A 12,390-nucleotide genomic window follows, 5' to 3' on the forward strand; every position below is an offset into this window, starting at 1 on the left:
AGGGGATGAAGTAAGGGCACGCTGGACATCCAGGTGCCGGTCTCTGAGAGCCTCCTAGAGGGGAGGGTTTAGGAGGAGCCCGGGTTGGCTCTGGAGAAGGGAGTGTGTCCAGGCTGGGATCGTGCCAGCAGCAGAGGCAACTCAGTGAAGCCAGCAGGGCCTGAGGCAGAGCCTGGCAATAAAGGGAGGAGGTGAGGGAAAGCCAGTTAAGCTCGAGTGGAGCGAGAGGGAAGAAGAAGTAAAGGCATTGAAGAGGGAGCTGGGAGAGAGAGGGAAACAGCTGGGGGCGGAGACGCTTGAATCCAGTACAAGTGGGGTGTTCCTGGACTGGCAGACATGTACCATCAGAAATGTACTGGGGGAGGAGCGTCGCAGCTTCCAGCACAGTTTCCCCGTCCGTCCATAAAACAGGGATCAGGTGTTCTTCCCAAAGCGCCGCTGGCTGACACCTCCCTTCTGCCTCGACTGTAAAGTCTGGGTCCTGCAGCCCCTGCCGGCCACCTAGGTGGGGGAGGGAAGTGGCCGGGGCCTGGCCTGTCTCCCAGCTGTGACCCCCATCTGGGGCTTCTGGAAATCTGACCTGAACACTCCCACTCCCACACTCACGCCTATACATTCGTCACCAGGTAAAGGCGCGGATAGGGCACGGGGGAGCAGGGACACACACAAGCACACCACATATTAAAGAGCCCCCAGGGCCATGTAAGGAAGGCGGGGTGTCCTGGCCTGGGAAAGCGGGGAGGCTGGCCACGCCGTCTCCCCTCGATCCTCCTGGGGAACCCGTGCCCCGGCTCCATCACTCTGATAATGTGAACGAACCGGAGAGGAGAGCGGAGCGCGCGCGAGCGCGGACAGCGGAGAGGCGCGGAGGGAGAGAAAATCCGGGCCGGGCGAGAGGGAAGAGCGGAGAGCGCACACCCGGCGGGGGCCGAGGCTCGAGGGGCGGCGCCGAGAGGCGCGGGGCGCGGCGGCGGCGGCGGCGGCGGCGACGCGGAGGGCGCGGGGCGGAGGCGCGGGCCGAGCGGGGAGGGCGGGCCGAGAGGGAGGAGCCCCGGTCGCCGCCGCCCGCCCGCCCGGCGGCCCGCGCAGCCCGCACTCGCCGCCGCGCCTCGGAGTTTGAGCCCCGGCGCGGCGCCGCCCCCCGGCCCTCGGCCCCCCCCGGCCCCGGCGCCCCCGGAGCGGCGCGCGGAGGGAGGAGGGCGGGCGGGCGGGCCGGCGGGCGGCGGAGTATGAGGCGCCCACCATGGTGCGATGCGACCGCGGGCTGCAGATGCTGCTGACCACGGCCGGAGCCTTCGCCGCCTTCTCGCTCATGGCCATCGCCATCGGCACCGACTACTGGCTCTACTCCAGCGCGTACATCTGCAACGGCACCAACCTGACCATGGACGACGGGCCCCCGCCCCGCCGCACCCGCGGCGACCTCACCCACTCGGGGCTGTGGCGGGTGTGCTGCATCGAAGGTACGGCCGGCCTCGGCAACCCCCTCGCCACGCGCGCGCGCGCCCAGGCGCACGCACACACACACACACACACACACACACGCACACGCACATGCACACACCCTGCTCGGGGCGCCGGCCGGGAAGGGGTGGGCGCGGCCCTGGCTCCGCGCGAGACACAAAGGAGCCGGAGCGAGCGGGCGGGTCCCCTCGCGGCCAGCTGTGCAGCACCTCGCGGTCCCTCCCGACTGGGGACGCCCCCCGCCCCCAACACACCGGCCCTACAAACTCTCCGCTGGCACACGCACACCCCCTCGCACACAGACACAATGAAACACACCGAAACTCACGCGCGCGCGCGCAGCCCGAGATCGGAGCGATCCCGAGGGGCCGCGCCAGCGCCCCCGGGGGAGGCGGAGGCTGGCGAGGGGGCGGGAGGAAGCTAGGGTTGGGGGGAGCGGACGGCCGAGGAGGGAGGGAGCTGGGGGAGAGGTTGCTTGGCAACCGGTGTCTGCGCGATTGCTATGGGAACTGGCCATCCTGGGGCGGGGCCGGCCGGGGGCGGGGAGCGCCGGGGCCGCTCCGCGCTCGCTCGATGCCTGGCCGAGCTGTGGGAGGGGGGCTGGGCTCCGAGCGGGATTGGGGACCCGGGTCGCCCGAGCCTGAAGCCTGCCGAGACCTTGCTCCGCCACGTACTCCTCCAGGGGCCACCGGCCCACTCCTCCCCGTTCGGTGGGGTGGGGAGGGGAGCGTCACCAAGTCTCCCCGCCCCCCCGACTAGGGCAGCGAGCCCGCCGCCGTCGTCCCAAGGCCGGGAATCTTCAGTAGAACTGGGGCGCGCAGGGGCGACCCGCGGACCCCGAACTGCCTGGGAGGGGCGTGGCCACCGGATCCCGGCAGGAGGGACGCGGTGCTGAGCCCTCCAGGTGCGCGGCCGGGCCCTGCAGTAGGTGTTGTACGGATGGAATGCCTCTGGGGGCCGGGACTGGGTGTCCCCGGACTGCGGGGACCCCTCCCTCCGGGGGAGGGACCCGGACTCCTCCAGTGACGACGTGCGCCAGACTTCAGCGCCTCCCGCCCGCCCCGCTGCGGAACTTGGACTAACAGGTGGCTTTGTCCGGGCTGGTCTGTTCCGCTCCAGGTTGTGCACGGGTTCGCCGCTTGGTCTTGGCTTTCAGACTGGGAAAGGGGTGGGGGACGTTGGTGGAGGGTTCCTCTCAAAAATCCTTGGACAGAGTTTCCTCCTCCTTTTTCTGTAACCTTTCCGCGTGTGTCAACTCCGCCTTCCGTGGTCGGGGAGGTTCTCCCGCACCCCCAGCCTTCCTGCAGTTCCAGGCCCTGCGAAGAGTTCGGCAGGGTGGCGTCTTCCTGGAGGTTGGTAGGCAGCTCTGGAAGAGATGGCCCTTCTTCTGGCCGTGTTTGGGGTCGGGTAAAAGGAGGCTCTGTAAAGCAGGGTCGCCAGGTGAGGTGGAGCTTGCTCCCTTTCTCCCTCACCCCCATGATGCCTGTTCTCATCTGGAATCCTGCCCACCTCTGCCCCCCACTTTCTCTCCCAAACGAAGCTGCTTTGAACTTGGAGCTTATTGCCCGGACTGAGTGGAGTCTTCCAGGAGCAGGAATGTGCAATCAGTAGTTTGGGAAACACAGCCACCATCACACCCTCCTCTTTTCTTTTGAAAAACATCATTTTTCAAAAGGAAAATGGTGTGCAGATGCTCAGATCACCAACACCTACTCCTCTCATCTGGAGGACGTGCCCACGTCACTGCCTGCCACGGCACCTGCGTTAGACACAGAACAAGGGCGGCTGGGCCCCTGTGTTCTACCTCGCAGGCCCCACTGGGTGCTGTGTATGTGGTCCAGTAAGTCGAGCCCCTGTCATCACCCAAGCCCACGCATCTGGGCCCCAGGCCTTCCAGGTTCCTGGTCGAAATTGGAACTCACTCCTCCATGCCGGCGAGCCTGGCCTCTGCAGAGTGGCTCGAATGCCTCCTTTATTAATTTCTCATCCTAATTAGGATTGATGCTGCACTTAGCATCTTGCCAGCTGCCTTGAGCCGTTTGCACTCGATGTTCATCAAGAGAGCCCCAAGCTGATCTGGGCAGCAGGCTCTGCTGGCGGAGGGAGGGTGGGGAGCCGCCATCTGGGGACTTCACCCCAAGAACTGGGCTGCCTCTGTCATCCCCCAGGAGCTCAGGGGTTCTGGGGGCCTAACCAGGCCACTTCCAAGGGCCAGGACATCCTTGGACCAAGCCAGGGCTGAGAGAGCTGGCTCAGGATCCCTCGGGATGCTCTAGAATCATCCTGGCAGTCCTTCAGCTGGGGCGGAAACTGCGAGCTTATCTCACAAAAGCACATCGCAGAGTCCGACGGCTGTCTGCCATCTATGACGTCTCCACCTGCCAGCGAGCGTCCAGGCCGAGACCTGGACGCTCTGTGGGGACATGGTCACCTCAGTATTGGCTTCTGTGTGTACAATGCATTATTTCCACCTGCTCTCTAGCAAAGTACCCCAAAGCATTTCATGGGAAAAAATGAAAAGCTCAAACCTCTAAGCTGAAACTGAAGATATACTGCAGCAGGCAGCTAATAAAACACCAGTTGTGACAGTGGGACTCTGAAGGGTTTGCTGGCATCTCACAAACCGCAGATTCAGTTCCCTGGCTGTTTCACAGGAATGATGTTCTGAGGTCGGGAGAGCCCAGCCTTCTGTGTACTTAAGGTGTCCGTGCAGGCTGGCAGGGCTGCGTGCAGAAACCTGCTGCTCCCAGACTCACCACGGCCGACATCACCCTTTTCCACCCCCAAAGCCGGGTCTCCCCGCTGCCCCTCTACAGGACAAGTGTCACAGTCCTCCAGCGCACAGAGCCTTGTGCATGTTACCGCACGGCACGCTCACAACAGCCCTGAGAGGGTGCCCTGTTCACCTCCACCTGCAGCGTGGGGAACAGAGGCTCAGAGAGGGCAAGGCACTTGCCCAGAGGCACCCAGGTAGGAGGCTGCAGGGCCAGCATCGAGCCTTTGTCTCACTGCAAAGCTCTCCCCACCGTGTTGTCCTGCCCTTTCCCAAACATCTTCTGGGTTACCATTAAAAATAGAACCAAGTACTTGCCTAGCCAGTGGAGGAGCCCAGCTCTGAGGCTGGCTTGCGGCAGCGTGAAGGCATTTGGAAGTGAGAATGTACAACTGATACACAAATTGCATAACACACACTCTCTTCTCGCTTCTCTCTGTTTCTGTCTTTGTCTCTGTGTGTCTGTCTCTCTCTCTTTTCCTACCACATTCTGGACTAGCCTGTTCCCACCACAAAGAGCCATCTGCTTCCTCCGTCTCCTAGACCCCCACCTCCTTCTTTCTTTGCATCTTTGGTGACATTCAGCCCAAGGCTGGGGACACAGGAAAGGAGTAACAAATCTTTGTGGACTTCTCCACCAAAGCTACTACCCACCAACATTTGTTCAGTCTCTAATGCATTCTGGAATCAGGCAAGGTGTAGAAGGTAAACAGGCATTCCGGAGCATGCACTGTGTGCCAGGGACCGGAGACCTCGTGTAGACACGGGAAGGGAAGGGGAGACTCTGGGCCCCGAGGGCAGCAGCTTATGCTGCAAAGCCCCCGTGCCCGCTGGGAGCTCGAGATGCTCACGGGGGCTGCCAGACACCAGGGTCCCCGAGCGAGCCAGTCACTGTGCTCTGGGCCCAGAATACAGGGTCCTGGCAAAGTTCAGCCTCAGCAGTACCACCACCCAGGTCCCCCATAGACGGAGCTGCCGTCAGCACACTCGCAGCTCGGTCAGAGCCCTCAGATGGCAGTTTCAGTGCCAGGGGTGGCCCCGGGCCTGCTGCTTTGTGTCAGCTCTGTCCTGGGCACCTACTGGGGAGCGGGTAGGGAGACCCTGGCCCCTGCGAGTGAGAGGCTCCTTTGCTCCATCATGCTCACTCCCACCCCCGCCCCGCCGCGGGCAGCATCTCTCACCAATGAGTGTACCCAAACTTCATTCACACCACGGCCCCCAGAGGAAGAGAAGGTATTTGCACTGCACCCCGGGGGCCGGGGAGGAGAGGACAGCCATCGGTGACTACCCCGGGGCACCAGCCACCCCAGGCCCTGCCCAGCTCCAGGGGGGAACGCTTCTCTGGCACATCTGGAACCCTCTCACGACCGGCCAGCTGGGAAGCTCTGCCTTACCCCACACTCCGGACACAGGCCCGTTCAGGGAGGTTTGGGTCTGAATTCCGTCCTTTCCCCTCCTGCCCCAGGCCAGGCTCTGGGCTGGGCACTCTTCCTGTCTTTCATTTTCTCTTGCAGTAACTCACAGGCCGCCTGTCCAGTCAGGTCCAGGGGGGTGCGAGCAGAGAGCAGGCTCCCTTCCCGCAGCACCCGGCCCATCAGCTGGTCCCCTCGTCCGCAGGCCCTCCTTTGCCCTCCAGGGTTGCTCATAACAGCCATCACATCAACCTCCATGCAGGACTTCACATTAGTTCGTATAATTGCCAGCAACTCTGCAAGGTAAATCTTAATTATCTGCCTTTTATAGGTGGAGAAAAGGAGGCTTAAGATAGCCACGGCTTCTGGGTGTCAGGGATGCCTGCCACTGTCTGGATCGCGATTGAGGCTAAGCAGAGGAGCCCAGCTTTCCCCCAGCCAGGGGATGCCCTTTGTTTGAACCACACAGATCTGGGAAGGGACAGGTAAGGGGGCTGCCTTAGTCAGCTCGGCTGCCATAACAAAATGTGGTAGACTCAATGGCTTAAACCACAGACATTATTTCTTACAGTTCTGGAGGCTGGAAGTCCAAGATCAAGGTGCTGGGCAATTCGGTTCCTGGTGAGAGCTGCTTCCTGGCAAACGGCCACCTTATCCCTGTGTCCTCATGTGACGGAGAGAGCTCTCTGTTCTCTCCTTGTAAGGGCACTAATCCCATCATGACGACCCCACCCTCATGACCTCATCTCTCTATTCACCTCCCAAAGCCCCATCTCTGAATACGTCGGGGGTTAGAGCTTCAACATATGGATCTGGGGGGGATGCAAGCATTCAGTCTGTGACAGGGCTGCTCTTCCTTCTGTCCCTGCTCTGTAGCTGGTGCCCAGTCTCTCATCGTTCAGGAAGGGGTCCTGGCAGTCCCTTCTCATGTCTACCTTCCCTTAATGTCCTGCTCTGTCTCTTCACCCTCCTCTGTTCTTCACTCTTTTCTTTCTTCTGACAAGAAAAACCCAGCTGGAGCCAGCTGACTTAGTGAAGAGAAGCTGGGGATCTTGGTGGACCCCAGCCTGACTTAATGGTCTTGCAGCAGAGCTGGCTTTGGAGGAGCCCCATGTCAGGGGCTTCAGAAAGGCTCAGTAGGAAACCAGCAGCTCTTTAAAGTAAATCTCCTGGTGTCAGTCTGCTCAGACGACCAAGACTCTGGGGATATCTAGGACGTAGTAACAGATGCAGAGAGTAGGAAGGGGCCTCAGGTCATCAGATCCAGGGTGTCAGAGAGCCTGGTGGGCCTCTGTCTCCTCATCTGAAAGTGGGGCCTGGCTGATCTGGAATATTTCTCCCACCTTTGTCTTTCAGCCACACAAGCCCCAGAGAGCCCTGCCCACAGCCTCCAGGTAGAACCAGGTTCAGTGTGGCCTTGATGTGGCCCACAGGAAGCCGGGTTCTCCAGCTGGAAGAGCCTTTGAGATTAGTTCAGTGGCTCTCAACCTTATTTCTGCTAAGACACACGTGTAAAGGATATGTCACCTGCCTGCTGGGCATGCCTCATCCATCCATCCATCCATCCCTTCATTTATTCTTGCTCACGGAGCACTGCTCTGTGTCAGACGTGTGGGGCTCTGAGTCACAGGGGTGGGCAGGACGGACGTGGCCCCTGCTCTCTTGGAGCCGAAGTTCTAATGGGGTAGCTGACGCTTCCAGGTACTGATGAGTGTTTTGACGGAAACAGAGCCGGGCCGGGGGGCGCTGGGAGAGGCCGGGGAGGGTGGCCACTGGTCAGAGGGCCGTGAAGGAGGTGTCAGAGAAGGACCGGAGGGAGCGCTTCCAGGAAGAGGAAGAGACAGACGAGGCCGCGAGGCAGGAAAGAACCTGGTGCAGGTGGCGGAGCGCGAGGGGGGGTGCGGGGGGTGCGGGGCTCCATCCCTGCGGAGGGGCTGGGAGAGGCTTCGAGGTCAGGGTCAGCACCCTGCTTTATCTGCTTTTTATGACAAGGAATCTGTGCTTGGGGAGGGGAGGGGATGGCATTGGGGTCTGATTTACGTTTTCAGGAAGTCCGCTGGCTACCTGTGGAGAACGGAGATTCTAGGAGGCAGGGAGGCCGCCAGGAGGCCAGTGTGGGCGTTGCTGCAGGTGCCCGGACTGGAAGCCTGGGGCCAAGTGGCAGCAGCAGAGATGTGGGGACGTGGGGGGGAGGCTGGGGCGGGGGCTAGATCGAGCATAACTGCCTGGACCGGGAGCTCGGTAGCTGGCAAGACAGCGGTGCTCTGTCCACATGGGGAAGATGGAAGAAGGAGCGGGGTTGGGAGAGGAAATCAAGTGTGAGCCCGTAGGGGTCCCAGGTTTTCACACTACTGCCCAGCCCCCCACAGCCAAAAGTGTGCCGGAAAGTTCCGTAGAGCACAGCTTAGGGGAACCAGGGTAGCTCGTACCGGTCCAGGTGTTGTGGGTTCACCCCTGCTGCCCTCACAACAGGGCGGGATTTCTCACCCTCGGTACCTTGGAAATTTTGAACGGGATCCTTTTGTCTGTGGGGCTGCCCTGTGTGTTGTAGAAGGTTAGCAGCGTCTCTGGCCTCTACCCACTAGAAGTCAGCTACAGCCCCGCCTCACCAAGCTGTGACAGCCGCAGGCGTCTCCAGACTTTGCCAAAGGTCTCCTGGATGGTGGAGGGGGCCCAGGCAAGAGTGCCCCCCATCGAGAACCGCTGCTCTCAGGGAAGTGCCATTTCGGTCGAGGGCAAGGGCTGACCTGATTCCCGGCAACTAAAAGGAACTTCACTTATTTCTCTTTCCTTCGAGAAAACACACGGAACCTCGGGGGGAAGGGGGTGTCGGGGAGCATCTCTATTAAGGGGATGACCTGGCATCTGCTTCAGGTGACCGCAGATGTAACTGGTACCCGGCTCCATTCCTTTCTTAAGAGTCGTGAATTGCAGGTGACCCAGCTCACCCTGCCTGTGACGCCCCAGCAGGTGTCCACACGGGTGGGCACTGCAGATGTGGCTGGATCCTTCCACTCTGCAAGCAGAGGAAACCAAGGCTGGAGAGGCAGAGGGACTTACTCAAGGTCACACAGCTGGTTAGTGACAGAGCCTGGAGCAGAAGGAGGTCTGGGGCTGCCTGGTTAGGGCTCTCTGCCCGCCCAGCCTCCCTGTGGGCTGGCACCTGGGTGAAGACCAGGCATCTAGCAACCACCGTAGCACAAGGTGAGCAGCAAGAAATACAGAAGGACGAAGGGACTCCCTCCCCCTGGGCCTTTCTCTGCTGTCCTTGCCCCATGGCATCTCGAGGACTCCCTGAGCATCGGGACGGGGCCGGGGTCCAGACAACCCTCCAAATGAAGCTCCAGGGTCTTTGCAAAGCAGACGGTGCCTCCCCTCAGAGGCCCACGGCTCCCAGCTGGCCCGAGGATGCGGGGTGTGACCTCACACTTAGCCATGCCTGGCCTTGGCATCAGGCCTCCTCTGCCCCTCCCCCTTCCCCGGAGCCAGGATGGAGGCAGGGGAGCCGCCCTGTTGGGATGCTGGAACCGGAGATGGCTTGGGTCAGAAGAACCCTCTGACTGTTTCTGCTTCCCAAAACATCAGGACCTCTCCATCACCCCCACGCCTACCCACACCAAACTTCTATCTGCCCTTCAAGTCAGTGTCCTCCGAAAAGTTAACCCCAGCTCTTTCTTCGGGATCCTTGCGCATTCTGTTCCCCAGCTGCAAAGGGGGGCTTGAAAGGGCTTCTAACTGGAGCTGCTCTCGCCCCTCCCCCGCTCGTCACTCCCCTCCCCCACCTCCGCGATTGCAGACCTAAAGCAAGGTCCCCACTGTCACAGCATCCAACCCTCTGTGCCTCGTACCTCACCAAGCCCACGGAGGCAGAGGTGCCCAGCAAGTGCCGTTTACGTGTCCTCCCGCCACCCCGCTACAACCCCCTGCCCCGCCATTGCCCCATTTACAAAAGAGAGTGTGCAGAGGCCCAGGGGAGTTTCTGGACTCAAGCCCAGCTCCAGAGCCTGGAAGGAAAACAAATTATTCAAAATTGTTCGCCTCCCTAGCTCACCCGCCATCAGCCTCCTGGCCCTGGGGAGACAGACAGGGGCCGCGCGCTTGTCTCAGCTCACTTCTTCCAACCTCTGTTACTCCACATGGAAGTGGCAGTGTCAGGTGGCTAGCACTGAAGTCACATGGACCTGGGTTTGAGTTCAGGCTCTGCCATTAGTCAGCTGTGTGTCTTCAGATAAGTTAGCTAACCTCTCTGAACTACGGTTCCTTCACTGTAAAATAGAGCCATCACTGAATCAACCCCTGGGATTGTTGTAAAGGTTTTATGAGAAAATGCATGTAAAATAACCCTCATGGCGCCTGGCATCTTGTAGATTTTCAAGGTGTGATGGCCTTCCCCTTACTTCCATATTTCCTGAAACTTGGAAGTTTTCCCAGAAAAAATAAGTCACCCAACCTTTGCAGCTGAGCTGAGTGAGGCCCCAGGTCAGCTCACTGGCCTCCAGGGTCTGGGAATGGAGGAAGCTGAGTGTCCCCGGGGATGTTCAGGCCACTGTAGAACATGGTGTTCTTTCATCACCTCTCAGAGGCAAAACCACGCTGAATGGCTTCTGTGAGCCATAAAATCAGAACCAGAGGGCTCTTAATTAAGAGTCGAAACAGGATCTAGCACCAAGGCAGCGCCCAGAGCGCTTCCCCCCATCCCACTTCCTGGCAGGCACCGGGGCTACAGCTGTGACCTCCAGTGTTGTGGGATCAGGGCTGTGATAAAGGAGGAGAGGGTGCCGGGTGTGGAAACACTGGGGCAGGAGTCAGGAGACCTGTGCCTGGTTCTGGTTCTGTGACTAACATCCGGACAGTCTTCTGGGTATCCCTTAACCTCCTAGAGCCTTTGATTGCTTGGCTGTCAAATGGGCAAATGACACCTGTCTTTCCCTTCATCCGTCTCTCATCCCTCCCTCCAACCTCCCTCCTCTCTACCTCTGTCTCCCTCTTTCCCCCTCTTCCCTCTGTCCTCCTGTCTCCTTGCATCTGTTCTTCCCCCTCTTCCCTCCGTCCTCCTGTGCCCTCCCAGGGTTGTGCGAATACCCAATGAGAGGGTACTTGGGAAAGTGCTGTGACAAGCACGGTGGCTGTGCTGCCACAGAGGCGCTGCAGAGGGTACAGGATTTCGGGCTCATTTTCTTGGAAACACTTGGCTTGGCCTCTTTTCACCCTGACACCTCAGCGAGGACCCGCATGCTGGTGGCAGCCTCACCTGTCGGATGCACTGCTGCTGGCTTGTTCTCACCTCCAGAGAATCAGCCGGTCCCCTCTCCCACCCACTTGATCGTTCGTGCTCAGGACACACTGATGACCTGCTTTGCGCTCATCCCAGAGCTGGCCACCGCAGAGATGAGAAAAAACGCCTTTCCTGCGACATCCCCTTGGGATTCCTTACAGACCGCCCAGGCCCACCCACAGCTTTCCCTCCACCTGGCTCCCAGCCGCTGTCATGTCTTGCCTGGATGCCGCAAGTAGTGTCCTGACCCTTCTTCCCGCCCCTCCCTCCCGCCCGCCCCCATGCTAGCCCTTCTTCACACACGGCCAGAAAGAGCTTGGAAAAATGGAAATCAGATCACGTCATTCCCTAGCTCGATGGCCGTCAATGGGGCCACATCCCACTTGAGATAAAGTCAGGCTCCTTCCCTGATCTGCGAAGCTCCACAGATCTAGCCCCACACACCTCTGACACCTCCCACCAGGGGCTTCACTGTACAGAAGAGTCAGGTCAGGTGATCTCTGAACTAAGTCTTCGTGATGGTTAATGGGACAGGGGCGGGGTGTGTGGCAGGGGAGTCAACGAGACCTGCATCTGAATACTGCTCTGCCCTGTGTTAGCTCTGTGACCTTGGGCAGATTCCTTGGCTTCTCTATTTTCTCATCTGTAAAACAGAGATACAGCGGTAGACACCCCCAGCCGATGGAGCCACTCCCCAAGACACAACCAAAGAGGAGTGTCCTGAGGTGGGGGAACAGGAGACTCCTCGGCTTCAGATGGGCTGAGTGCACAAGGCTGAGGCCCCCCCTCTGCAGGGTGGGCGGGGCTGGCCTGGACACAGGGACATGGCGGTCACCTGCTTGATGGATGGAAACAGCTCCCCTTGTGATGAGATGTCAGGCTGTGCCTGTTGACCCCAGTGTCTCGGTTCCCTGATGGGACCAATGGCACTGGGGCATTTGTATTGTCTGAACCAAAGTTCTAGACAAAAGAGCAGAGGACAGATTCTCTCATGTTGTATATGATGTAGGAAGTGTTACTGAGATCCTGAAATGTTGGCATTCTTAGATTTGGTGGGGAGATGGTGGAGTAGAAGGGAGAACGATCCAGAAAATGTTAAATCAAGACTGCCCTAGAGAAACCCAGACCCTAGCACAGGAATAAAGACGCAGACGTAGAGAATGGACTTGAGGACACAGGGAGGGGGAAGGGTAAGCTGGGATGAAGCGAGAGAGTGGCATGGACATACATACACTACCAAGTGTAAGACAGATAGCTAGTGGGAAGCAGGTGCATAGCACAGGGAGATCAGCTCGGTGCTTTGTGACCACCTAGAGGGGTGGGATAGGGAGGGTGGGAGGGAGGGAGACGCAGAGGGAGGAGATATGGGGATATACGTATACGAATAGCTGATTCACTTTGTTATAAAGCAGAAACTAACACACCATTGTAAAGCAATTATACTCCAATAAAGATGTTAAAAAACA

General features: G+C 59.5%; 1 protein-coding gene across 1 annotated transcript in view; it reads left to right on the plus strand.

The window, feature by feature from the left end:
- The first annotated feature begins 1,227 nt into the window (after positions 1–1,227).
- The window catches only part of CACNG4 (calcium voltage-gated channel auxiliary subunit gamma 4), a 57,927-nt gene continuing 46,764 nt past the window's right edge, over positions 1,228–12,390 (plus strand). The window contains exon 1 of the mRNA XM_022589866.3: positions 1,228–1,463. Coding sequence (XP_022445574.1) covers positions 1,244–1,463 — 220 coding nt within the window. The 5' untranslated portion in view covers positions 1,228–1,243. The remainder of the gene's footprint in view (positions 1,464–12,390) is intronic.

This window comes from Delphinapterus leucas, chromosome 19, assembly GCF_059928025.1.
Source record: "Delphinapterus leucas isolate spDelLeu-1000000601 "Yukka" chromosome 19, BTC_Dleu_Yukka2, whole genome shotgun sequence".
Lineage (NCBI taxonomy): Eukaryota > Metazoa > Chordata > Mammalia > Artiodactyla > Monodontidae > Delphinapterus > Delphinapterus leucas.